Raw genomic sequence first — 26,328 nt, 5'->3', positions numbered from 1 at the left:
GCTTAAATTCCTCCATTTCTTAGATCTGTTACTAGTTTCTGTACAGTGCATCTAATGTCCTGCAGCATGGTTAGTGCTTGGCTTTTCAATTGTCTACTTGCTCTGAGGAGTCAGTGTTCATTATTGCTCTCTACAACTACCTTAAGGGGGGTTGTAGACAGGCAGAGGTCGGTCTCTTCTCCCAGGCCACCAGTACCAGAACAGGAGGACAGAGTCTCAGGCTGTGCCAGGGGAGGTTTAGGCTGGAGGTTAGGAGGAAGTTTTGCACAGAGAGAGTGATTGCCCATTGGAATGGGCTGCCCGGGGAGGTGGTGGAGTCACCATCATTGGAGGTGTTCAGGAGGAGACTTGATGGGGTGCTTGGTGCCATGGTTTAGTTGTTTAGGTGGGTTGGATTGGTTGATGGGTTGGACATGATGATCTTGAAGGTCTCTTCCAACCTGGTCTGATCTGGTCTGTTCTGTTCTGTTCTATTCTGTTCTATTCCATTCTGAAAAAAATAAGCTGATTCACCTTTATACCACTCACAGTCTTCTATTATCTCTATTACATGTGCTAATTATTGAGGGAGGGGAAGGTATTTAGTCTGAAGTCCTAAAACTATGCCCCTTCTGTTATTAAATGAAAGAAAACGCATTTTCACCACAACATGTGACCTGTGGGTCTCCTTGCTTGGGTTAATGTAATAGTGTGTCCAGAAGCAGAACTTTGTGACTTGTGTAGCTAAGAAAGGAGGGATTCCTGCAGGTGGTTCCAAGGTGAAAAGGGTTTGAAAATAACTGCAGTATATACAAGCAAAGTGGCAAATACATATACAAAGGGTGGAAGTCAAGTGAGCTGAAGGATGATGGTTGCAGGATTTATTTTTAATGTAATTATCTAACACATTGGGTGTGTCTCTGGATGTTCTTTTCAAGCAAGCTGCAGGCTATGGAATCTGCATAAAAAGATTATGTACAAAGAATTAAGCTATTTTTTACAGAAACAAACAAAAATCTGTGCAATGTGCTGCTTAGTATTCTGAGGGTGTAGCTGGGAGGAGTAGGGAAACTTGGCATACTTTTGTCCAAAGTCATGAAAGGTCACTTAAGAACTGTTCTCAGGTTGCCTTGAGCTGAGGATTGTTGCAGAACCAAAATGCTCTCAATGTTATAGCACTGCCATCCTTTTCAAATGCTTCAGAGTTATGATAGGAGAAGCATTTAGTATGCGAATGACAAAATTGCTTTGGTTGTGGGGTTTTCTTAAACTGAAATTCAAAATAGTGGCAGAAATAGCTTAACAACAAACTATGCTGGTGAAAACCAAACCAGAACAAGAGGGGACAGTCTCAGGCTGCTCCAGGGGAGGTTTAGGCTGGAGGTTAGGAAGAAGTTCTATACAGAGAGAGTGATTGCCCATTGGAATGGGCTGCCCAGGGAGGTGGTGGAGTCACCATCATTGGAGGTGTTCAGGAGGAGACTTGATGGGGTGCTTGGTGCCATGGTTTAGTTGTTTGGGTGGGTTGGATTGGTTGATGGGTTGGACGTGATGATCTTGAAGGTCTCTTCCAACCTGGTCTGGTCTGGTCTGGTCTGGTCTATTCTATTCTATTCTATTCTATTCTATTTGTCTTTGTGAGGGTAGCTTGAAAATAAGCTATTAATATAGTGTTCCTCAACTTGATGCATAAGGAACGTGCAATCTACTTTCACAGCTAAATTGCCTATGGAGAATAACCTGGTAAAAATTCCTCAGTAAAACGAGCCCTTTGAGCCTGACCTCTGAGTGGCAAGGTATGACTTCATCATTACTTCTGGATAAAGTGTGTAGGGGAAGCATTTCAAGTACCAGCTTTGTTCATAATTGCCAGGTGACATGCACTTCTAATGAGCTGTTTCTGTGCTGTTAACTTCAAGAATTAAGTGACCTCTTAAGTCTTCAAAGAGGAATGTTAGTAAAACTGTATTTCCCTAGTAGGGTGTGTGGTCTTATAAAAATGTTCCATCAGTGCAGGTGCAGTCTGAGAATATCAGGTTTTGCCATCCCCCCCCTCTCATTCTCTGTTGTAAGGAAACAGTGTATGGAGCAGAAAATGAATTGGCTGAACCTTCTTGTTCAGAAAATGTTAAAACAAGCAAACTGAGTCATACTGTACTTCTTTCTCAGCCTGTTAGTATTGGGGTCTTTTTGTTTGGTTTTTTTTGTTGTTGTTGTTTGGGGGTTTGGAGCAGGTTTTTTTTTGTGGTGGTGGTGTTTGGTTGGTTCTTTTGTTGTTTTTTGTTTGGGTTGGGGCTTTGTTGGGGTTTTTTGTTTAGTTTTTTAAGGGTGCTTAGATCAGCAAATGTTGGTTCTTCCGTTGCCATCTGGGGAGGTCACGGCAGCAAGAAGCTTGTTCAAAATCTGATTTCAACAGCTCCCTCGGTGTAACTTAGCTTTGTGTGATCTTGTTCTGGTAGATAAGATGAATAGAATAGAATAGAATAGAATAGACCAGACCAGGTTGAAAGAGACCTTCAAGTTCATCGTGTCCAACCTGTCATCCAACACCACCTAATCAACTAAACCATGCAACCAAGCACCCCATCAAGTCTCCTCCTGAACACCTCCAGTGATGGTAACTCCACCACTTCCTCAGGCAGCCCATTTCAATGGGCAATCACTCTCTCTGTGTAAAACTTCCTCCTAACCTCCAGCCTAAACCTCCCCTGGTGCAGCCTGAGACTGTGTCCTCTTGTTCTGGTACTGGTTGCCTGGGAGAAGAGACCAACCTCTGCCTGTCTACAACCTCCCTTCAGGTAGTTGTAGAGAGCAATAAGGTCACCCCTGAGTCTCCTCTTCTCCAGGCTAAGCAACCCCAGCTCCCTCAGTCTCTCATAGGCCTTGTGTTCCAAAGCCCTCACCAACTTTGTTGCCCTTTGTTCTAAGGAGAATGTTAATTTCAAGTATAAACAATGTTGTTACCAAAAAGCTGTTTTCCAGTGACCAGTGATTAAAGTGAATAATTTGGCTAATAAAAGTAGTTTTATTTGTAAATTGTAGTATAGTGGCTTTGGAAGTAATCAGAGCTGCATAACCATGTCATTTTTTTAGAATAAATATTTTGCTCTTGTCATGACACTTTCAGCAAAACAACATCTCTGGACATCTGCAGTCTCTTGAGAAATCAGAATTGTTTTGGTTGGAAGAGAATTTTAAGATCATCAAATCCAACCATTAAACTAGCACTGCTAAGTCACCACTAAACTAAGCATCACTTCTCCAGTTCTTTTAAATCCCTCTAGGGATGACTCCACCACTTCCCTGGGCAGCCTGTTCCAATGCTTTACAACTCTTTCTGTGGGAAAAAAACATTTCCTAACATCCAACATACACCTCCTTTGGCCCAACTTCAAGTTTACCATAGTTCAGGGTATAGTTAAATAGTTCTGTGGACTTCTGTATCCATCCATTCTTCAGAATGTTTAATACTGCTGCTAGTGGGTAAAAGTCACATACCTCAATCAGGTGGTCATGGTAAGCCATGCTATCCCAACATGCATATTTAGGCAGACTAGTGTAATTTTGTTGATCAGTTAATATCCTTCTGCTCCCCACCACCAGAAAAACAACAGCAGCAGCCAAACAAACACAAAAGGAAACTTGAAATACATGTGTACATGTTAGGTACAAGTCTGACTTGTCCTTAATTATAGTGCAGTTTAAAGTGATGATGTGACCACTTTTCCCTGTTCAGCAAAATACTGAACTTCAAAAAAGATGGACCTTGATTTTTGTGGTTTCTTTGGTCATTTGGGAATAACTGCTGAAAAGATCAAGCTCTTCATTTTTGTGGTTTTTTTTTTTCTGAACCAGAAAGGAAAATTAAGCATATGGTTTTAAAGGGATAATGGTATTACAGAAGAGGGTGGCAGAGTTTGGATCTTAGAGATTGACATGGTCCTTCTTTTGTGATTCTACAGTGTGTTACTTTGCTACAGTCTTCTGCAGGGAAGAACCAACAAAGTTACAGTTTTCACATCTTTTTAGCCAGAAAGGGGTTGGCCTCTTCTCCCAGGCAACCAGCACCAGAACAAGGGGACACAGTCTCAAGCTGTGCCAGGGGAGGTTTAGGTGAGGAGGAGGTTCTTCACCGAGCGAGTCATTCGTCATTGAAACGGGTTGCCCAGGGAGGTGGTTGAGTCATCGACCCTGGAGGCGTTCAAGGGGAGATTGGACGTGGCACTTGGTGCCATGGTCTAGTCGTGGGGTCTGTGTTGATAAGTTGGACTCGATGATCCTCGAGGTCCTTTCCAACCTAAGTGATACTGTGATACTGTGATAAAGCAGTCTTTGTTTAGGTTACCCTATCTACCCATAGGCTGATACAAAACCAAGGCACGTTTAGCCCTACTCTAAAAAGCTTTTTAAAATGCTTTATGAATAGTTTTTCCTCATAATAACTTTTAACCACCTTGCCAGTGATTGATTCTGAATGAATTCTCAAGTGCTATACAACTTAACCCACTTTTAAAGTTAGCTGTCTTCCTTTCTGTTGAAAGAATTCTGCATTTTCCAGGTGTGTACCTGTTAACTAATCCCTCCTGTGCATAGAGCCATATTTATTTTTATCTTGATCAATATGAAGATAGCATTTCATGGAGTCAAAATGTTTACTTCAAGGACATTTGTTAACCTACTAGTCGAGTGTGAAATATGGAAGCTAGCTAAATAGTAGTAAAAAAACCCACCAAAACACAACCAAGCCCACATCCCCCACTCCTACCCTCCATAGAACCAAAACAAGTACTGAAAATTTAGCTTCAATTTTTTCCATGTCAGCCTCCTTCTGTCCTTCCAAGATTAGGCTATTGCTACTTCCAGGGTAATACACAGAAATTGGACTGAGATCCCCAAACCAAATTTCCTGCAAACAGTATTTTAGTTTCCATATGGCCAAAGTGTGTAAGATAAGCATGTAGGAGGTTTTTGTTAGTTTATCAGGTCTTGAGCTCCTCTAGTCAGGCTGTGTAGAGACCAACAGTCAACAAGTTTCCTCCTTGTCCTGTCCCAATTTGAGAATAAGGGGAAGAGATGAAAAAAAGAACTGGGCCATGTTCTGTTGTGGTTGTAAGATGTAGAATAACCTGAGGTTTGGGACAGGGTGATGAGGTAGAGGAAGATGTTTCACAGAAGTAAACTTAAACTGCTCTATATCTTAGATCTGTTACTAGTTTCTCTACAGTGCATCTAATGTCCTACAGCACAGTTGGTGGTGCTTGGCTTTTCAATTGTCTACTTGCTCTAAGGAGTCAGTGTTCATTATTGCTCTCTACAACTACCTTAAGGGGGGTTGTAGACAGGCAGAGGTTGGTCTCTTCTCCCAGGCAACCAGTACCAGGAGGACACAGTCTCAGGCTGCACCAGGGGAGGTTTAAGCTGGAGGTTAGGAGGAAGTTTTACACAGAGAGAGTGATTGCCCATTGGAATGGGCTGCCCAGGGAGGTGGTGGAGTCACCATCACTGGAGGTACTCAGGAGGAGACTTGAGAGGGTGCTTGGTTGCATGGGTTAGTTGATGAGGTGGCGTTGGATGATAGGTTGGACACGATGATCTTGAAGGTCTCTTCCAACCTGGTCTGGTCTGCTCCTATCCTATTCTATCCTATTCTATCCTATTCTATCCTAATCTACAGGGCACTTGAACACTCATCCTAAAAGTGCTTCATTTTTTGACTGTTTTTTTCAATGATGATGAAAATCAGGTTTTTTTTAAATGGTCTCTCACCTTATCAGTAGTGTAAGTTATTTTTCTGATTCCAACTCCTGCTTTAGATTACCTAATTGATCATATTTTCTTTCCACCCAAAGCCACAGCATCCAGAACCATCAGAGGCATTGCCTTGCACTGACTGACGTTTTTGCATGGTTATACAAAACTAAATTTTGTGAAACTGTAGCTCTGTGGTTGATTTTCCTGCCATTTCTGTATAGTTCTTTCTGTGTTGTATTTGTGGTAGCTCTGTCCTGTGTTTAATAAAGCAAAAAAAAAGAAGACTGGAATTCAGAAAGATACTGCCTCTGGAAAACTTTTCCATCTCAGGGTACTGAAGTGGCTTCAGGTTATCCTAAAGCACTTGAGTAAATCCTTTGGGTTTTGAGAAGTCATTAAAGTAACTTTGTGAAACTTTAGGGGCATTGTTTTGTCTTTGTGTTGCCATTAGGATTCTTGCACAAAAGGAAGAAGTCTTCAGGTTTTTGAAGGTGTTTAAAACTGTCAGATATACTTTTTATGGCTTTAAGTCTCATGCTTAAAAGTGTAGTATTTTTCACAGAAGCTAAAGATGATGCTCTTCAGTAGTTTTTGAACACACTGAGATGTTTGATACAGGAGGCTTTTGGGGGAGAGAAAAAGTTTGGACCAATCTTGTCAAAGTCAGCAACAGGCAAAAGATAGATGCTTGCTTCAGTGCCCTTGTAGGAGGTAGAAAAGACAAAGGTCTAGTTGATAATGCAGTTTGCCCTGGAAACTTTGCTCTTGTAGTAACATTTGGACACAATGCTGTGCTATGATGACTGTAGTGTCCTGTTCTAGTTGAAAGGATCCAATTCCTCTCTCTGTTCCAAACTGATCTTCTCTGCAGATGTGGGTCCCTGGCATCAGCCCTTTGTACACTTTCTGTTCTGGGGAATTCTCCCTTGGTCACATGTTTGTTTCTTCATAAACCACCGCTTCAGGGTAGGATAGAGGGCAGAACTGTTTGCATACAATTCAAATGGCAGTGAATCACATTGTCTTCTATGTAAATTCTGAAAAGTGGTATTTTCACATCTATTTAATTTTAAAGAACTATTTGCAATTCATTCTTCAGCAAGAAACCTCCTTCTTAATTGATTTTGCTTGGAAAAATAATTACCTCCAACTAAATTAGCGCCACAGACTTTTGTTTACATTTTAAAACCTTGGCTACATCTTAAAGCATTCTGTATTTCTGCATCTTATATAAATATAATTATAAAGCTTTGTTAATATTTTAAATATTTAAGTACTGTAAATGTATAAAAATATCTCATTAAAAATTGCCTGTATGTCATTGTGTAGAAAGAATACTGTTTGCAAGCTGACTGCACTTCATGCACACAGGGGAAGGGTAGATGAGAAACCTCTTTTCTCCCATTGCTTTGCATCAGTAAGTTGTTGAGTGGCTGAATTGCTGTATTAGCTCTGAGGACTGTAGAGCTTTGGAATTCTGCAGAGTCTCAGTAACTTTACTTAGCTGTTCTGTAGTAATGCACATTAAATTATGAACGTCAGTTGCAACCTTCTCTTTCATTTGTAGAACATGCAGTTGAACAAATTTATTTACTTCTTTTCCAATATTAGCCATTCTGGTTGTGGACAGGTGCCTCAGATTTTTGCAGTACTGAGAACTCAGACCTGACAGAAAATGAAATGCAGTGGAGTAGTTGGTATCGGTTTTTACACTAGCATTTTATTGTAACTCACAGCTGTAACTGGACTGCATGTGCAATAATGTTAAGTCATATACAAGTTCAGTGATTATTTTGTTAATCAAGACTGTTTCACAGTCTCAGGAAATCACTACTGAGGGAATTTTGGGAACCTGAGAAAAACCTTTTATCTTCTAAATGTAAATGAGACTTTTACAAGTCTCTTACAGTAACTTAGATGATGTGAAGTGTGACTTTATTCCCTCATGGAATGGTTTGTTTAGACCTCTCTCTCAAATCTGTATTGAAACATGCACTCTTTCTACTGGAAGATTCGATTGCAGATGATGAAGTGTAGTGATACCAAGTCTTGTGGTTTGGAGTGTGTCAGGAAGGAGCAATGTCAAGTGCTCTCACAATTGTAGCAGAATTTCTGGAACGCTTTAAATGGTGTTCTAATGCCCCTAGTAAAAAGTTGTATCGATTATTTTTAATAGGTCTTTTTTGTCCATCCAGAAAGTGTCAGGAGATCATTCTCTTCCTGTGTGAGTAGCATTGTCTCAGCCCCCTGTTTTTAGAATAAGCAGGGTTTATTTCAAATAAAAATCCAATTTATATCTAGAGTAAAGTTGATTTGAGAAATAATGAAACTCCTTTATCTTCCCTTCATAAGTATAAAATTGTGTAAAAGTTAAAGCCCTTACTGGAATCCACTATGGATTGTGATGTGGTTGAAAAAAATCAAATTCTCATACAACTCAAGACTAGAGCAGGCTCTGGTTGAGATTTAGCCAGGGCATGTTTGCTCAGTTTTTTCATCAACATTTTCTGAATTTTTCTTCAAAAGCAAAGATTTTACAACAGATCCAAAATAGATTTATTTTACTTTCAACAAGAATAAAGCATTTAATGTTCAATAACTTTAAGAATAGAATAGAATAGAATAGAATAGAATAGAATAGAATAGAATAGAATAGACCAGACCAAGTTGGAAGAGACCTTCAAGATCATCGTGTCCAACCTATCATCCAACACCACCCAACCAACTAACCCATGCAACCAAGCACCCCATCAAGTCTCCTCCTGAACACCTCCAGTGATGGTGACTCCACCACCTCCTTAGGCAGCCCATTCCAATGGGCAATCACTCTCTCTGTGTAAAACTTCCTCCTAACCTCCAGCCTGAACCTCCCCTGGCGCAATAGATGCAATTCTCTCTATTCTATGTATATTCCATATATTACTAGTGTGTTAGCTTGTCAGGATGCTCTTTCAGGAGTTCAAAGCAAAAATTAAGTCCAGAAATCACATTTTGGAACTTCCAGTGCTTTCTGACATTTATGTACATCTCTTGCAAAGATTTCTGTATCAGATAAGACTGCTTCCTTCAGTAACTCTCTTAACTCAAAACATAGACATTTGCTTATTTGAATATTGTGGCCTGGATCTTTAAATAAGGCTATTTGTGTGATATTTTCAGAACGTTTTGCTCTGAATTTAGTGAGTGTAATCTACAGGAAGGGAGTTTAAAATAACTTCATGATATTAATTCAAAGAAGAAGATCAACATTCACATTAGAAAAGGTAATAACTTTGTTAATGGTATATAAAGAAGAGTAATTTAATTACTCTTTAACTGAAACTATGTGGATAATGTAACTGGCTGCCCAAGCAACCTTACTTTTGACATTTTCTCTTCTGTATTCTTATTGTCAACTTTCCAGTTGTTGTGAAAATTTCCACTCAAATATATCACTGTGTTTAATAAATAGATTAAAGTGGTAGCTCTGTAGCAATGTCATAGAATCCTTGGTAAGTGTGATCCTCACATGGGTAGGGGAGTCAAAGTTCAGAGCAGGTAAAAGTATGTGGCAGTGATGGTACTTGATGTTCTGAAGAAGTATTACAAGATTCTTGTGTGTTTGGTTGTTTCTTGACTTAGAGACTGAAAGTTGGTTTCTATCGAATCAGCACAACAGACTGGATTTTTAGAAATGCTGAACACACTCCCCCATAAGCATTGGTTGATCAGATCCAGCAAGAGCTGTGTTGGATATTTATCACTGACGCTAGCCATGGAGTCAAAATAGGAGGTGTCCTATTCAATGTGCATCAGTTTACATCTTCCTTGGAAAGCCTTGGTCCAACAGCTGGAGGGAAGTTGCAATGAAACTTTTATCTATTCAAGAAAATGAGAGAAAAAAAGGGAAAATTGAGAGAAAGTTGTGCTGTTCAGCTGTGCTCTGATCACAGAGCAGTTAGGTCTTAGGACTTTTTTTCTCATATAGTGCTTTGTGACATGGATGGAGTCATCCCTCTAACACTCAAATGGCAAAGGCTAATTTTTATTAATGTACTTGAAAACATAACTGATAGTGAAATTAGCATGAGGCTGCAGTAGGTGTGGCCACAGTATCTGTTGCATCTTTATCTTTTGCAGTGACCATTCCTAGGTTCATCATTTATTGTGCTGCTGTGTGAATTAACTGAGTTTGCATCTTGGGTTATTTTAAAAGACAGAGGGCGATTCGTGCTCTGTGAAAGACTACAGGCTGAGAAAGTGTTTCCTGTTAACTTATTTACCTTTGGCTAACCAAAATCTGCAGTTGGTTTTCACCACAAGCAGTCATGTTATCATGTTAAGATGAGCATGAGATAGAACAAAAATCATCAAGCTTTTTTGACTGGCTGGCTATTGGTGGCACTCAGTACTTCAGCAACTTAACAGCTTGACAAGGAATTTCCTCTGGGCTAGCACTGTCTTTGGAAGCTCTTCTATCTTCTTCTACCACTGTTAAAACCTATTTGTATTTATAACAAATATTTTTATACCAAATCCACTAATATTTGCATTTTTATCCAAATGTTCTCCTTACCCTGTTCTCCTTCAAGGATTCCTTTGACTGTTTTTCTTTCCCATTTGAATATAGGAAATAAATTTATTTCCAGTACATTGCTATTCTGAAAATAAAGACTCTGTCTTTCAATCTGGAGGTTCTGCACTCAAGATTAAGTCTGTAATTCTTTTTCTGTGGTTCCTCTGTTGCAAATACCAGGCTTTTTAATGATTTTGTTGTTGTTGTTTTGTTTTTCTGTTTATCTGTCCAACAGCAAGTGGAACTCAAAGGTACCTCATCTGATTTTGGCCTTTTCAGAGATCTGCAAGTATTCGACATCTGTCAATACTCGTGGCCTGCTTAATAAACCAAGGAATTAATGTTTATTCATATCTGGGCAGATCAGGTACAAGGTCCAGATGGAAATCAGGAGTGGTAAATTGGAAAATTTGGTTGATTCTTCTGGTGAAAATAACCTGGTACTGACTTAGGCACATGACAGATTTACTCTAGCTCCTGTTGCCTGTCGTGGCCTGTTAGAGGACAGTCACTCACTTTGGGAGGTCCTCTGTATATCATGTTCTTTAGTCCTAATCTGTCAGCATGTATGTGGTGGTGGTAGGTGGTGTGGTGGATTTCATTTCTGGCTGTGTTCTTTAAGATAGCCAAGCATATATTGCTCCTCAGCTGCCACATGAAGGGAGTAGTCATTATCCCTTGCAGTGTTCTATATGAACTCGCTTGGTAGCTAGGCAGTGTACACTTCAGAGTGTTCTTAGAAGTCTTATCCCCATTGATGGTGTCTGTCACACAGGCTTGAGAAGTTTGAACCTCATTTGAATCTCTGAAACATACTACCTCCAAGGGATTTCTAAGGTTTAAATTAATGCTTCAGTACTGAGGGCTTTCATGCCTTAAAATATCGCAGTCTATTCTAAGCAATGCTGGGTGGTCATTGCAGTCTCAGTAACTAGCTGGCATTTCCTCTTACTATGCACTTTTTTGAAATCACAGCATCTAATGATACTGTGTCCCCTTCCTGTTACTGGCAGGACTGCCATGCAGTGCTGTCAGACTGTGGCTGGAAGTCTTATCTCTGTGTTAGATTTAATTTGTCACGTTATTTTCTTACACCATATACTACCTATTTAAGCAAACATAATACTACTCTGCTTCTCAAGAAACTGCACTTCTTACCTAGGTTGGAATTGTCTTTGCTTTAATATCTGACAATAATCCTGATGCCCTTTGATCAAGAAAGCCAATGAGATCAATGAATTTGTAATGACACTGAATTCTTATTTCATCAAGTCAGTCTTAGAATTCTGTTTGATTCAGTCAGGCTGCTTTTCCAGTCTTCTTGAAAACATTCTCCCTTCTGCAGAATAAAAGCATGGAATAACTGAAGTTAGAAGGGGCCTATAAGGATCATAGTCCAACTCCCTGCTCTTTACAGGACTACCTAAAACTAAGAACATCATCCAGAAACTCCTTGAACTCTGACAAGCTTGGAGCTGTGATCACTTCCCTAAGAAGTCTATTCCAATGACCAGCCAACCAGAGAAGCTTTACTTGATGTCCAGTCTGATCTTCCCCTGATGCAGCTTCATACCATCCCCACATGTCCTGTTGCTGGTCACCAGAGGGAGAAAATCAGCACCTTCCCTTCTGCTTCTCCCCATTGTGAGGAAGTTGAAGACTGTGATGAGGTCACCCCTCAACCTTCTCTTCTCTGAGATGAGCAAACCAAGTGGCCTCAGATGCTCATTTTAGTCTTGCCCTCAAGGCCTTTCACCATCTTGGTTGCACTCTTAATATTTTGACATCCTTCTTATGATGAAGTGCACAAAACTGCTTCCAGTACTTGAGGTGGGGCCACACAAGTATGTAGTGTGGGGCAGTCACCTGCCTTGACCAGCTAGCTGTGCTGTGCTTGATGCACCTCAGAAGACAGCTGGTGCTTTTGGATTCTAGGGCACGCTGTTGACTCGTATGCAGCTTGCCATCAATTCAGACCTCCAGATCTTTTTCTGCAGGGCTGCTCTCCAACTTGTTCTCCCTTAGTTTGTGTGTATAAGCAACACTACCCCATCCCTGATGGAGAATCCTGAAAAAAATACCAACCCAACAAAGCTCTGGTATGCTAGCTTGTACAAGTCTGGTCCTACAACATTTCTTTTCCTTTATGAAAGTTTCTTTGTGGCTCAATGCTGTCAGGATAGGCTGTAGGAGAAGTGACAATGTATCATAAAGCAACTTTTTAAAAGTAGCTAATTGGAATCTTCTGATTGCAGATATGTTTTCAGAGGTTGAGATGTTAATTTGCAATAGATTTAACAGTACTTCTGTGTAAGGTTTTGTCTAATGGTTTCTCAGCTTTTGAGAAAAAGAAAAGCCTTGTTAAACTACTTCACATTTCTTAGTGTCAGTCAGTAATTTGCAGTCTTGTACTGTTCAAGTAACAAATTGCATTGCACAGGGCTGTCGAACCTAGTGGGTAAATACCATGGTAATGCTTCAGGAAAATGGCTGGATTTATTGTTTGGTTTGTAGCTTCCCTGCACTTGAGGGGCATTTTTGTTCTATAAAGCATGTGAAGTTTATTTGTGCATTTTGCTTACTGAAATGACTAATAAAAGATACAAACACTTACCTGTTTTACAGGTCAACAGCAAGGACAGGATGGAGTAAAAGTACAGCAAGCCACAATAGCTCCGGTTACTGTAGCAGTAGGTGGCATTGCTAATGCAGCAATTGGTGCTGTTAGTCCTGATCAGATAACACAAGTGCAGCTTCAACAAGCTCAACAAGCCTCTGATCAGGAAGTGCAACCTGGCAAGAGGTTGAGAAGAGTTGCCTGCTCATGTCCTAATTGCAGAGAGGGAGAAGGAAGGTAAATGTAAATTTTGTCAGTACATATTTAGACATCTTATCCCAGCTTGCCTCATAGTGCCTGTATTTGAATGTTTTCTATTAGAAAGTATGTTTAGACATTTGGAAAAGACCTCAATCACCAAGTCCAACCTGTCTCCCAACACCTCATGACTACTAGACCATGGCACCAAGTGCCACGTCCAATCCCCTCTTGAACACCTCCAGGGACGGTGACTCCACCACCTCCCTGGGCAGCACATTCCAATGCTTAACAACCTCTTTAAATTTTATCTTTTTAGAGGCACCAATGAGCCAGGAAAAAAGAAACAACACATCTGCCATATTGAAGGATGTGGAAAAGTGTATGGCAAGACATCTCATCTCCGAGCACATCTGCGCTGGCATACCGGTGAAAGACCATTTGTGTGCAACTGGATTTTTTGTGGCAAGCGATTTACCAGGAGTGATGAGTTACAAAGGCACAGAAGAACCCACACAGGTTGGTCAGCCCTCTCTGTATCCATAGTACAGGAAGTCTGAATCATAATGGCCATGGTTCAACAGTGATCATAGTAACATAGTATCAGTAAGGGTTGGAAGGGACCACAAGGATCACCTAGTTCCAACCCCCCTGCCATGGGCAGGGACACCCCACACTAGATCAGGCTGGACAGAGCCTCATCCAGCCTGCTCTGAAACACCTCCAGGGACGGGGCCCCAACCACCTTCCTGGACAGCCCATTCCAGGGTTTCACCACTGTCATGGTGAAGAACTTCTTCCTCACATCCAGCCTGAATCTCCCCACCTCCAGCTTCATTCCATTACCCCTAGTCCTACCACTATCACTCCCTGAGATCCTGATATTAAAGTTATCGCTTTAAAATGTAACTTTAAAACAGAGGAAATAGTAGATTTCAGTTTTCATCAGTTCAAGGTGGCTGTGAGATCGAATCAATACAATGAGAGCAGTCCAAACTGACTTTCTCTACCTACAGATGCATAGCTGATGTACATTAGGGATGCTTGATCTGAATGTGACACATTAGACTTGTAGGACTGGCAAAGGACCAGGGTCGTGGTATTCTCACTTGGACTAGCTCAGTCCTTAAGAAATTTGTTAACCTAGTCATATATCAGATTTGGTCTTCTGGGCAAGTTTCTTGACATTTCAAATGAGAACTTGAAAAGCAAGTTAACAGTTCAGATTGGAAAGGTGGATATTTTAGGGACTGGAAGTTTTATCAGCTTTCATATTTCTAGCCTCAAGAAGGTGTGACTCCCCATCCCCTCACCCCACCAACTTAGAGCATCAGAAAGCAGCACTTGAAGTCTAAGAGCTGGTTAAATTTGAACAGCGACAGGACTTCCTAGTATGTAGAATTTCTCTCTCTTGACATAGATGTCATATATCCTCATGGAGCTTTGGTATCCCTGTTTCCAAATTCCCTTCTCATCACTATAATCTAAATAACAAAAGTATGCTTTAAAAATGCTATCAAGTCATTCTTTCAGGTCTTTTACATGTCCTACCCTGTCAGGTTTATGGAAGTTTGGTGACCTGAAATTCAAACTTCTCATCAGAAAGTGGCAGCATAGCAAACATTTGCTGAGAACATTTTAGTAGTGAAGAGTAGATTGCCTGTGACTGAGCAGAACACACCTGGAAGCCAGACAGGTAGAGAAGAAAGCCTTGTATCCTTTTAAAGATGCTTCATAAAGACAGTTTCTGTCCTGTTGAATAGAAAAGGGTCAGATTCAAATGATCAGGCAGGGCTCAGTGCTGTCTTTCTGTAACATTTTGATGTTTTTTCTTCTTTTGAAAAAGGTGAAAAGAGGTTTGAGTGCCCAGAATGTTCTAAAAGGTTCATGCGAAGTGACCATCTCTCAAAACATGTCAAAACTCACCAGAACAAGAAGGGTGGTGGAACAGCCCTTGCTATTGTTACCTCAGAGCTGGACTCTTCAGTTACTGAGGTTCTTGGTTCTCCAAGAATTGTCACTGTTGCTGCCATTTCTCAAGATTCAAACCCAGCAACCCCTAACGTTTCAACAAACATGGAAGAATTCTGAAAGGATCATTTGTACGGACGCCTAGTGCTGCACTTAAGTTTACATACCTTTCAGGATATGGAAACGGGCTGGTAAAGTGGATTACAGAGCAGGAAAAACATGTTTTCAGTCTCCATGACTTCTGTAAGTGTTCCAGGTTGGAGGGTCAGCATGGGAAGTGTACACCGGTGCAACAAGACAAAAACTCTCAAAAATACAAGCCGCGCAAATTGATGTACTGGATAAGCAGCTGGGGGAATGTTGTTTCCATACTGTACTTTTTTAGTTATGTGTCTGTATATCCTTTAATGGTTCTAAATGAACTCCCCCCCCACCCAGCCACCCCCTATTTTAGCATTGTGTGTTGGTGTGTTTATAAAAGCAGATAATATCAGTGTAAACCAGGGTGGACGTTGACTAGGATTAATATCATTTGACGAAGGTACTGTGTTTCTAAAATCAATTTGTGATATTTTCATGAGAACACCTTTTCCCACACAAGGAAACTGGACACAGACTGAGCGACAGTAGGAATATTTTAGGGTTTTGCTCAGTCCACAGAACATGTCAGTTGATTTTTTTTTTTTTGGCCGTCTTTTCTCAGTTTTGGAATGGCTCAAACAGCAGCTGGATGATGATGCACGCTGCAAAGTCGGTTCTGAGGTGAACCTCAGATGAATTTTGGCCACTACATTATAGTAGTGTGTATAAATGACAATCAGTGAGTTCTAATTCCTCTCTTTGTTTGGAGAGCTAAGGTTATGTAGAATTAGTGTATGCAGTAGGAAGGATATTACACATAAGATTCTACAACAGCAATGGTGTCTGTGAATGGGATGAAAAACGAATATGGCAACTTTAGTCTCATTTTTTTTGGTATTTAATTTAAGTATGTTCTAAAACATCCCAGGCCCGTTTCTAACTCATAGCTTACGTGAACTATAACTCAATTTTAAGTATTTAAATGTTTTATTTTTGTTAGAATTCGTGGAAATTAATCAGACAAGTGAGTGGTGTAGCTCATTCTCCAGCATCTTTTCTCTGTAAATACTAGTTCATTTAATTGTGGTTAATGTGCTGAGTTCTTTATGCTTTGACTTAATAGCCAAAGAAAAGAATTAGTTATCACATTTTAACAAGCAAACAAACAAACAAAAAAGAGGTATTGGAAGTAAATGTTTTCTCTCTTTTCCCCTACATGTTAAAGTCTTTATTTTCTCCTCAAGAAGAGTATGTGAGCTGCTAATAATTATCTGTTGCCTATCAAATCTTACATGGAGCCTCCAACCACAAAACAAAGTGGGGAAACAAGAAGATAGTTGCATTTTTACCACATGGCTTTTGATTTCAAAGGTTTGGTTACATTTCCAAATAGGCCAGCTTAATGTAGGAATACAGAGGAAATGAAAAACAGCAAAAGCAAACTGCATCTTTTTTTCAATGTGAAAACTCCAATACGGACAAGGAGGAAAGATGGCCAAATATTCCATACTCAGGATTTTTAATTACTTCCCACAGGCATAAATGTAACCTTTTACACATACAGTCATTTAGTGATACTTCTCATGACCAGTTTTGTAATAAATTTATATACCAAAATATTTTTGCTGTATCTAAAGGAAGTGCAGTGCAAGAAGCATAAGATTTCTCTTTTTTTTTCCCTTCCCCTGCAAATTACAGAAGGAAGAATGTGTTTGGTAGCTGTTGGTTTGAGAGACATAGGAGATACCTTGTGCATTCCCTCAGAAAACATACTTCTCATCTGAATACTTTATCAATGTTGTGGTGTCTTCTGTATTTTTGAAGCAAGAGAAATACCAATCATTGTTTACACTGTGTACACTTTAGGCCAGCCCTTTGTAGCAGAATACTAAGCTGAAAGTATTTTTATGCTTTCAGTTTGCATAAAAAAAGCTTTGAGATTAAAGGAAAACAATTTTACACTGTGGTTATAAATTTCAAGTTTCTTAAAGCTTTTGTAGACTTGTAACAAAGTCTTTAAATTTTAGTTGGGTTTTGTACATTGTTTTGTATATTTTATTTAAAGTACTCTTAACTGATGTATCTGGATTTAAAGCATCAGAATCAATTAGATGTTACATTTAATACAGATGAACATTAGGTAGTATTAACTGTTAATTTTATTATATAGGAGAAATGAAATGTCAAATATATATTTTATCATTACGCTTCACAATCAGCGCTATAAATTTCTTTATGCAAAGAAGAACTTTCCTAATGTTAATACCATGTTTCCTAGAAGTTACCAATTTTTGTAAACCGAAGTTAGGAGCATTCTGCACAACCATTTCGTAGCCGATTTGTTTTCTTTCCACGCGTACTTCACGCGTGCGGGTAGGAAGCCGAAGGCGTTTTTAATCTGCAATGAATCCCTGTTATAGATGTATCAAAATCCCAATCTGGTTGGCTTCGTAGCATCTCGAGTACATTAACTTGTGTTAGCAGGTGCACATTTTTACCGCTGGAATTAGAAACATTTTGACAGTCTGTTCTGCATACCGTTCTGAATCCACTCTTCTGTCTTAAAAGGATCGTAAATTTCAATGTCCTTTATTTGACTCAGTGGGATATAGCTGTTGTAAGTAATAGGGCACAGATGTGCAGTAGTATCCTGTTTAATGACATTTCACTGTTCATTCCCTTTGCCACCGTTAAAAAAATTTTGCTTTATTGTAATTATCAGTGCAAAGTGTATTTACCATGGTAGGACTCCAGTGTTAGAATAGTTTCTTTCTTACCAGTATACTTTCTTTGGTTAGGTTCGTGTATGTGTTGCCGATTACATTAGCGGTTGGTGTTAGGCCATTATTTATCACATTCTTTCACGAGAGCAGTAATAAAAGTGTGTAATCTAGGAGATTAAAAAAAGAAAAAAGGCAAAAAAAAAAAAAGAAGTTAATTTGTCAGAGTTAAGTAAAGCATGATGTTTAGGTCCTATTTTTCAATTTTATAACTGTTTTATTGCAACAATATTTGTATTTAAGTCTTCATTTTAATGCCTTGTGGTGTTTTTGGGTTTGGTTTTGGGATTTGGTTTTTGTTTTTTTTGTTTGTTTGTTTGTTTGAATGCATGTCACTGAATTGTCATCCCTCAAAGAATTGATGTGCAGCATAGGGGTATTAAATCTACATAACGATTTTGAAACAGAAAAAGGAAAAAAAAGCAACATAAAAAAAAAACAACAAAAAAAAAACCAAACAGTTGATGGTAAAAAAAAATGTAAATGTTTTGCAAAAATTCCTTATAAAAAAAGAGAAGAAAAAAAAAAAAAGTTTTGTAGTAATATTTCACTTGTAAATTTTTCTAAGAAAAAAGAAAAATGGAAAAGGAAAAAAATGAGAGTAACATTTCCTTCCCCACCCCCCACATCCCCACATCTAGGATTTAGAAATTAATTCTGCCAGCAGAGCCTGTGAGGCATTAATTTGACACTTTTACAATGCTGATTTGTATAATTTTATTTTTTTTTGGTTTTGGTGGGTTTGGAACTAAAATCATGTACAAGTTGTTGCCTGCAATAACATTTTGCAAGTAACCTATTAAAATTCCCTTGAGTTCAAAAGGTTTCTTCATTTAATTACTTACAATGTAAAGCAGCGATAAATTATCTTTGAGTGATAATCTGTTCATCAAGAAGAACACTAGAAAGCAAATGCTTCTCAATGGGGAAAGGTTGGCAGCAGCTTCTGGATCTGTGTAATTAAGACCTGTACTTGCTGGTCAGCGTTTCCCAACTGGCAGACTCCCAGCAGGGAATTAAACCAGCAGATTCTAGCTCAGCATGAATTCTGTGGGGTTTGTTCAGCTCCTGCAAATGGAAGTTAGGGTTGTTCCTGAACGTACCAAAAGCATGGTCAAAGGAAAAGGTTTCCTAAGGTAAGTAGGTACACAGACACACACACTCAAGTAAATCTCTTAACCAAAAAAAAAACCAAGCAAACAAAAAAACCCAGCCAAGATAATTCTGTTTGAGAGATAAATAATAGAAGTGTCATTGAATGTATTGCAGACAGGGAATGAATAGAACAAATAAATGAAAACCTCAAAGTATTGACTCACTCCATAGAAGATACATTGAGCTGTTAGTGAAATGTAAATGAGCTCCTGCATTGTGTTCTATTAAAATGACTTTGATGATAGACTAAGTTGCTAATTATAATGGTGTACTAAAATTGTTTTAAATCATTCTTTAATACTGGAAGAATTTTTGTGTTAAACCTTACAATCCTTTTGAAATTAACAAATAGTAGCATTTCACAAGGAAATATAGTATTACAGAATCATTTAGGTTGCAAAGGCTCTTAAGATAATTGAGTCCAACGGTAAACCTATCATTGCCAAGTCCACCACAAAGCCATGTCCTCAAGTGCCACAATTTACATGTAAGACCACTTGCTTGTTCCATCCCCCCCCAAAAAAAAAGGATGGAATTTAAAATCTGTGGCTTCTAGCCTTGCACTGCAACGTGGAATCATCTTTCCTAATTGACACCTGAACTGAATTATCTTTATTGTATGTTCAATGAAATACCTGCTTAAAGTCTCATTAACCTCTCTTTGATGGCACTGACTCTGGTATTAGACAAACTTATTAACTGAAGTCTAACTATGTTATAATTCAAAGTAACTGCATACAACCAGCTAATATATTGTTAACAGGCCAATTCTTTAGTGTTGTGACACTGGAATTTTGATTATTAATATATAGATGGGATTTGGAAGCAATTTCTAGATTATTGATAAGACAGCACTCCTCCACATACACAGCCACAGTGGTACAGTAACAGAAAATACAAGATCTAATGTAGGGACATTAAGGATGTGTATGCATGTTGCATTTTACCCCTTAAATGTGATCATTCTGCTCTGTAGAACATAAAGCATGAGACCAAATTGAGTAATTCCTTCTGCAGCTTTAGTTTCACTACCAGTGCTATAATTCTTTGAAATGATATTTTATATTTATTTCATTATCTTAATTTTATGTCTGGCTAGGTAGTGAATACCAGGGTGGGTTTTTTTTCCTGTATGTAATCATATTTCATTAATATTGAATGTCCTGCTGTCTTCTTCAGTATACTTCCCATGTCCCTGCTTCACAATCCTTTGCCCCAAAGCTGCTTGCCTTTCCTGATGTCCTGAGACTCATCAGTGTACCTGGAAACCCTGTGATAGCCAAGAGTTTGCATACACTATCCTTGCTTGCTAGAGTAAGTTTTATAGGGAGAATAATAGCAGACCTGGTTCCCTCTAAAGGCTAGATGCTATCACCAGCAGCTAGTATGGTGATATAACCACTGATGTAAATGCCACCAAAGGCACTTTCCTCAACCAAGTTGGGCAGTAAAAACCATTGTGAGCGGGGAATTTGGCTCCACGTGCTTGTTCAGTCATACAAGACACTTATCATTACCAGAAAGGTTAAAGAATTATTTCCTCATTTTGCCATGCATGTGTCTGTCTCCCAAAGAGTTTAGGATAAAAGATTTGTAGCTTGCAAAAGAATTTTAACAGGCTCTGATATTTTGGAATCGTTCAGGTGAAATGTTTCTTTAAGTCATTCTGCTAGCATTGCTGAGGTATTTTTCTGCCCAGTTTATTTTAGTTCGTTGAGTGTATGGGGTTTTTTTTAGCGAGGATTGAAAACTACCTACTTCTAAATTGCCAGATCAAGGAACATAGGCATTTCCTTAGCTTACATGGGCAGCAGTGTGCAATGTAGGATTCCCAATATGCAGATTCCCATCTTTGCCTATCATTTGTATGCCTAGCCTTGAGCCATTTAATAACGTCTTCATTTTTTTTTTTTACCACAAATCTGTATGAAACAAAACAACAGCAACAAAATACACACACACACACAGACAAAACAACCAAGCAAAAAGCCAAAATGAAAATACAACCCCAAACACAAAAAACAGAAACAAACCAAAAAAACTAAGCTAAACAAAACCAAATACATTTTGTCATCCTTTAGATTTTCCTCTAGGAAGAAACCCTTAATGATCTAAAATGAAGTGTACTGAAGACCATAAATATTCAGAGGTTTCTTTACCACAAGTCCATTTTACAGCAGTTCTAGATTTTTCTTTCCTGTGTCCTAGCCTAAGCTTTCTGTTAAGACCTCACTTACTGCATCCTCAAATTCTACAGCTTCATATCTTAATAATCTACTTCTTGCTAAAACCATTGGGGAAAAAAAGAACAGACTAGACAAAAGAAGTACTCTGTCTCAAATATTTATCTTGGAAAATTATTTTGGAAAGTATTTAAGCATCCTGGCCTGCATCAAGAACACTGTGGCCAGCAGGAGCAGGGAGGTCATTCTGCCCCTGTACACTGCACTGGTTAGGCCACACCTCGAGTACTGTGTCCAGTTCTGGGCCCCTCAGTTTAGGAAGGATGTTGACTTGCTGGAGCATGTCCAGAGAAGGGCAACAAAGTTGGTGAGGGGCTTGGAACACAAGCCCTATGAAGAGAGGCTGAGGGAGCTGGGGCTGCTTAGCCTGGAGAAGAGGAGACTCAGGGGTGATCTTATCACTCTCTACAACTACCTGAAGGGGGGATGTAGACAGGCAGAGGTTGGTCTCTTCTCCCAGGCAGCCGGCACCAGAACAAGAGAACACAGTCTCAGGCTGCACCAGGGGAGGTTCAGGCTGGAGGTCAGGAGGAAGTTTTACACAGAGAGAGTGATTGCCCATTGGAATGGGCTGCCCGGGGAGGTGGTGGAGTTGCCATTTGGAGGTGTTCAGGAGGAGAGTTGACAGGGTGCTTGGTTGCATGGGTTAGTTGTTTAGGTGGTGTTGGATGATGGGTTGGATGCGATGATCTTGAAGGTCTCTTCCAACCTGGTCTGGTCTATTCTATTCTATTCTATTCTATTCTATTCTATTCTATTCTATTCTATTCTATTCTATGTTGAATGAAGTCTCTGTTCCATCCCTACGTATAAATGGAAGTATAGTCCAAGGTAGAGTTCAAAAGGGAGTATAAATTTGCAGGGTAAGGTGGGCGTTTCACAAAAATATTTGTACTGCTGTTCTGAAATTCTGTTCAGTGGTCATTTTGAAGCCGTTTTAAGTTCGGTGTATAGCTTTGTGTCACTTGTCTGTATTTTAAAGGAAAATCTTGAGACAAACTCCAGGAAGAAGCCAGTCTCAAAGCTGGCTTACCTTTCAGTGTCGACATGTCTGTCAAAGTTTGGGGAGATTTTTTAAAACAACTGAAAGCAAGTGTTAAAAGAAGCATGCTCTCTCTAGACCTAAGCATGTTTTAAAATGTCAATTGATTTCAAAATGCAAATTAATGGTATGAGGTACAGATTTACCTTTATAGTTCAATTTACTAGCTTAACTACTGCTGATCACAGGATGACAGGACATTAGGGGTTGGAAGGGACCTCTGGAGATCATCATGTCCAACCCCCCTGCCAGCGCCAGACCATAGAATCTAGTGCAGGTCACACAGGAATGCATCCAGATGGGTCTTGAAAGTCTCCAGAGAAGGAAACTCCACAAGCTCTCTGGGGCCCCTGTTCCAGTGCTCCATGACCCTTACAGTAAAGTTCTTCATGTCAAGGTGGAATTTCCTGTGCTGTAGTTTACATCCAATGCCCCTTGTCCCCTTGATAGATCAGTTGTGTGTCTGGTAAGTGACACATGCATCTTTCAGGAGTTATTTGAAAGATTGTTTGAGTTTGTCCATCAACAAAGACATAAAACACAATCCTCTTTCTAACTCCTTTTAGTCAGTTCCACTTCAGTCTTGCAAACAAACATCCCCTGCTTACAGTTTCAGAAATGTAAGGAATTAATACATGAAATTACATGGATAGGTGGAGCAAAGCCAAAAAAGTGAAAGCCAAACCAAGTGAGCTGACATTTTCTAGGCATATAGCTTGCTTCTATCCTGCTAGAATTTCTATTTTGGCATGTCAGCTTTCCATCATCTTCATCAGCTCCTAACAGGAAACTTCCATAACTAGATATGGAAGGAGCATTGAGGTAAAAGAAATGACATAGCTAGAGGAGCAGGCTTGGTTGGTGTACCTTTTCCCCCTCGAGTCTTAGATTTTATTGACAGTTGTCACTAAAGCTTACTGCTGCTGGCAAAGAGAAAAGAAGACAAAATTATTGAAGGAAGCATGAATTACTTGAGAATGGAATGAGAGGCATGACAAAATAATTAGCAGGGGGGGAAAAGGTGAAGTAAAGGTGCATTACAAAACAGGATACTAAAGAACAGGAACAAACTGGAATGGGATCTAAATCTAAGGAAATAATACATGAAAGGGAGTTGGGGTTGTTCAGCCTAGAGAAGAGAAGACTCCAGGAGGACCTTAGAACTACCTTCCAATATCTGAAGGAATTCTACAGGAAGGCTGGAGAGGGACGTTTCATAAGAGTGTCTAGCAACAGGGTAAGAGGTAGCTGAGGGAGAGGAGGTTTAGAATAAACTTTATTAGAATAAACTTTATTAGAATAAACCAAACCAGGTTGGAAGAGACCTTCAAGATCATCGTGTCCAACCCATCAACCAATCCAACCCACCCAAACAGCTAACCCATGGCACCAAGCACCCCATCAAGTCTCCTTCTGAACACCTTCAATGACGGTGACTCCACCACCTCCCCGGGCAACCCATTCCATAGCGCAATCACTCTTTCTGTATAGAACTTCTTCCTAACATCCAACCTGAACCTCCCCTGGCGCAGCCTGAGACTGTGTCCTCTTGTTCTGGTACTGGCTGCCTGGGAGAAGAGATCATCATCAGCCTGCCTACAACCTCCCTTCAGGTAGTTGTAGAGAGTGATAAGGTCACCCCTGAGTCTCCTCTTCTCCAGGCTGAGCAACCCCAGCTCCCTCAGCCTCTCCTCATAGGGCTTGTGTTCCAAACCCCTCACCAACTTTGTTGCTCTTCTCTGGACTTGTTCCAGCAAGTCAACATCCTTCCTAAACTGAGGGGCCCAGAACTGGACACAGTACTCGAGGTGTGGCCTAACCAGTGCAGTGTACAGGGGCAGAATGACCTCCCTGCTCCTGCTGGCCACACTGTTCTTGACCAAACCTTAAGAAGAAATATTTCGTTATGAGTGCGGTGCAACTCTGGAATAGGTTGCCCAAGGTGGTTGCAGCTGGGTGGGTACTCAAAGCCAGATTGGATGAGGCCTTGAGCAGCTGAGTCTAGTTGAGTCTAGTTGAGAGGTGTCCCTTGCGCATAGCAGGGATGTTGGAGTAGATCTCTAAGGTCCCTTCCAACCTAAGCCATTCTGTGATCCTATGATCCTAAAATTATAACAGAAGAGTACGAAAAGCCACAGTTCCCATTTTGAGGTAGAAGGAAGTGCAGAATAGGTAGGATTGTTCTTTTGCAAATAAACTTTGTGTGTGTGTGTGTGTTTGACTTCTGGAACAACACTGGTCGTGCACATCATACAGGCAGATTCTTTCTATCTTGATCAGCAGAAATCACTGAGTGCTCACTTCTAAAAGCTCTTTAAAAGTGTAATCCTTGTTAGTGTTTGTTCTTCTGAACTGCTAGATTTGCAGGCACAGAGGAATATGTTATAAGTAGAGTGCCCTGGCAGCTGTGCACAGACACAGTAAATATCAGTCATCCTGGATTTGTTACCATCTATTTATATTAAGACAAGCAATCCATTTTCACAGGCTGTCATAAAACATAAAGAATTTTCTATTTACATAGAAAGAAATTCAATTTCCCTCATCTGTTTTCCCTTCTTTTACAGCAGCATGAAACTATGCAGAAATCAAGTCAATAACCATGACAGAATAAAAATATTCTGGTTTAAATGATAAGATCTTAAGACATCTTCCTCTTAAACAGAAGCAGAACTGATTTCTCTGCCTTCCTGCAGCAACTTACTGAAAAGAGTTCAAATTAGGCAATTCAGAGGTATTCTGGTCAATATGGCTTTCACATTAAACACTATCCACACTTCTATATCAAACTTCTGTTGAACTAAATGCCTCTTTGAAACTAATGCTGAAGCTTCTGAGCAGCTTTGTCTTTTTCCCCTTTGGGCTTTCCAAACTATTTTGCCATTGTGGGTCACCTAGAAGCCACTCTGATTGCTATTTGCTGTTGCTGTGTAGCCAGTAATAATGAGTGATTGTGCCTTTGTTCTTCCCTTAGTTATGACTGTTCAGTAGCCTCTATCTTCTGCTTGGTTTAGCACAGCATTCTGCTTACCACACTGTTAGAATAACATTTCTTAATCCTTTAAAAACTCTAGTCTATATAAGATTGTCATCTAATTAATAGGCAGTAGCATGCATGTGAAGGGTAGAGAGCTGGACAGCAATGGAGTATGCAACAAGCCAATTTATAAAGAGGCACTATCTGCAAAAATGATAAATTTAGTCCTGTCTCAATCCGTTTTTTTCCCATTCTTTCCAGTCTGAACCTACTTTCCCACAGTTTAAAGTGATTCCCCCTTGTCCTATTTTCAGACACCCTTATGAAAAGTCCCTCTCTGGCCTTCCAGTAAAATCCCTTCAGGTATTGAAAGGCAGCTCTAAGGCCCCCTCAGAGTCTTCTCTAGGCTGAACAACACCAGCTCTCTCAGCCTATCCTCATAGCAGAGGTGTTCCAGCCCTTGGATCACCTTTGTGGCACTCCCCTGGACTTGCTCCGGCAGCTCTTGTTGTCCTTATGATGAGAACAGCAAAACTGGACACAGTATTTGAGGTGGGATCTCACAAGAGTAGTGTAAAGGCAAAGAATCAGCTCTCTTGACCTGCTGGCCCCAGTCAATGAAGCCCAGGATACAATTTGCCTTCTGGACGGCATGAGCACGCTGCTGGGTCTTGTTGAGATTCTCATCGGTCAATACACCCAGGTCTCTTTCTCCAGGGCTACTCTCAACGCCCTCTGCACCCGGCCTGGATTTGTGCACATATTTTTCGTCAAGTTGGGAAGGCAAACACTAGTGACTTCTGAAAAATCAAACCGAGGTGCAGCTTTAAATTGCAGTAGTGCTCCAGATAGCAGCTGTCTTCACACCACTGTGTAAGAGGCGGTTACTTTTCTCGTGACCTAAAGTTTAATGAAGAGCCACAATGCTCCCCTCTGAGCCCGCGTCCCTGCATGTCCCCGCACCGGCGGGCCGTGGCGC

The 26,328-nt window shown here is 40.0% G+C and overlaps 1 protein-coding gene across 2 annotated transcripts in view; it reads left to right on the top strand.

The window, feature by feature from the left end:
- The window catches only part of SP4 (Sp4 transcription factor), a 28,993-nt gene extending 10,239 nt beyond the window's left edge, over positions 1 to 18,754 (top strand). For both annotated transcript variants that reach the window (XM_068152459.1, XM_068152460.1), the window contains exons 4-6: positions 12,911 to 13,139; positions 13,420 to 13,619; positions 14,947 to 18,754. In XM_068152459.1, coding sequence (XP_068008560.1) covers positions 12,911 to 13,139; positions 13,420 to 13,619; positions 14,947 to 15,191 — 674 coding nt within the window. In that variant the 3' untranslated portion in view covers positions 15,192 to 18,754. The remainder of the gene's footprint in view (positions 1 to 12,910; positions 13,140 to 13,419; positions 13,620 to 14,946) is intronic.
- The last annotated feature ends 7,574 nt before the right edge of the window (positions 18,755 to 26,328 follow it).

Source organism: Melanerpes formicivorus, unplaced genomic scaffold (genome assembly GCF_026170545.1).
Source record: "Melanerpes formicivorus ecotype bairdi unplaced genomic scaffold, bMelFor1.0.p_v2 SCAF_23, whole genome shotgun sequence".
In the NCBI taxonomy this organism is placed as follows: domain Eukaryota; kingdom Metazoa; phylum Chordata; class Aves; order Piciformes; family Picidae; genus Melanerpes; species Melanerpes formicivorus.
This window is presented reverse-complemented; position numbering and strand designations above follow the sequence as displayed.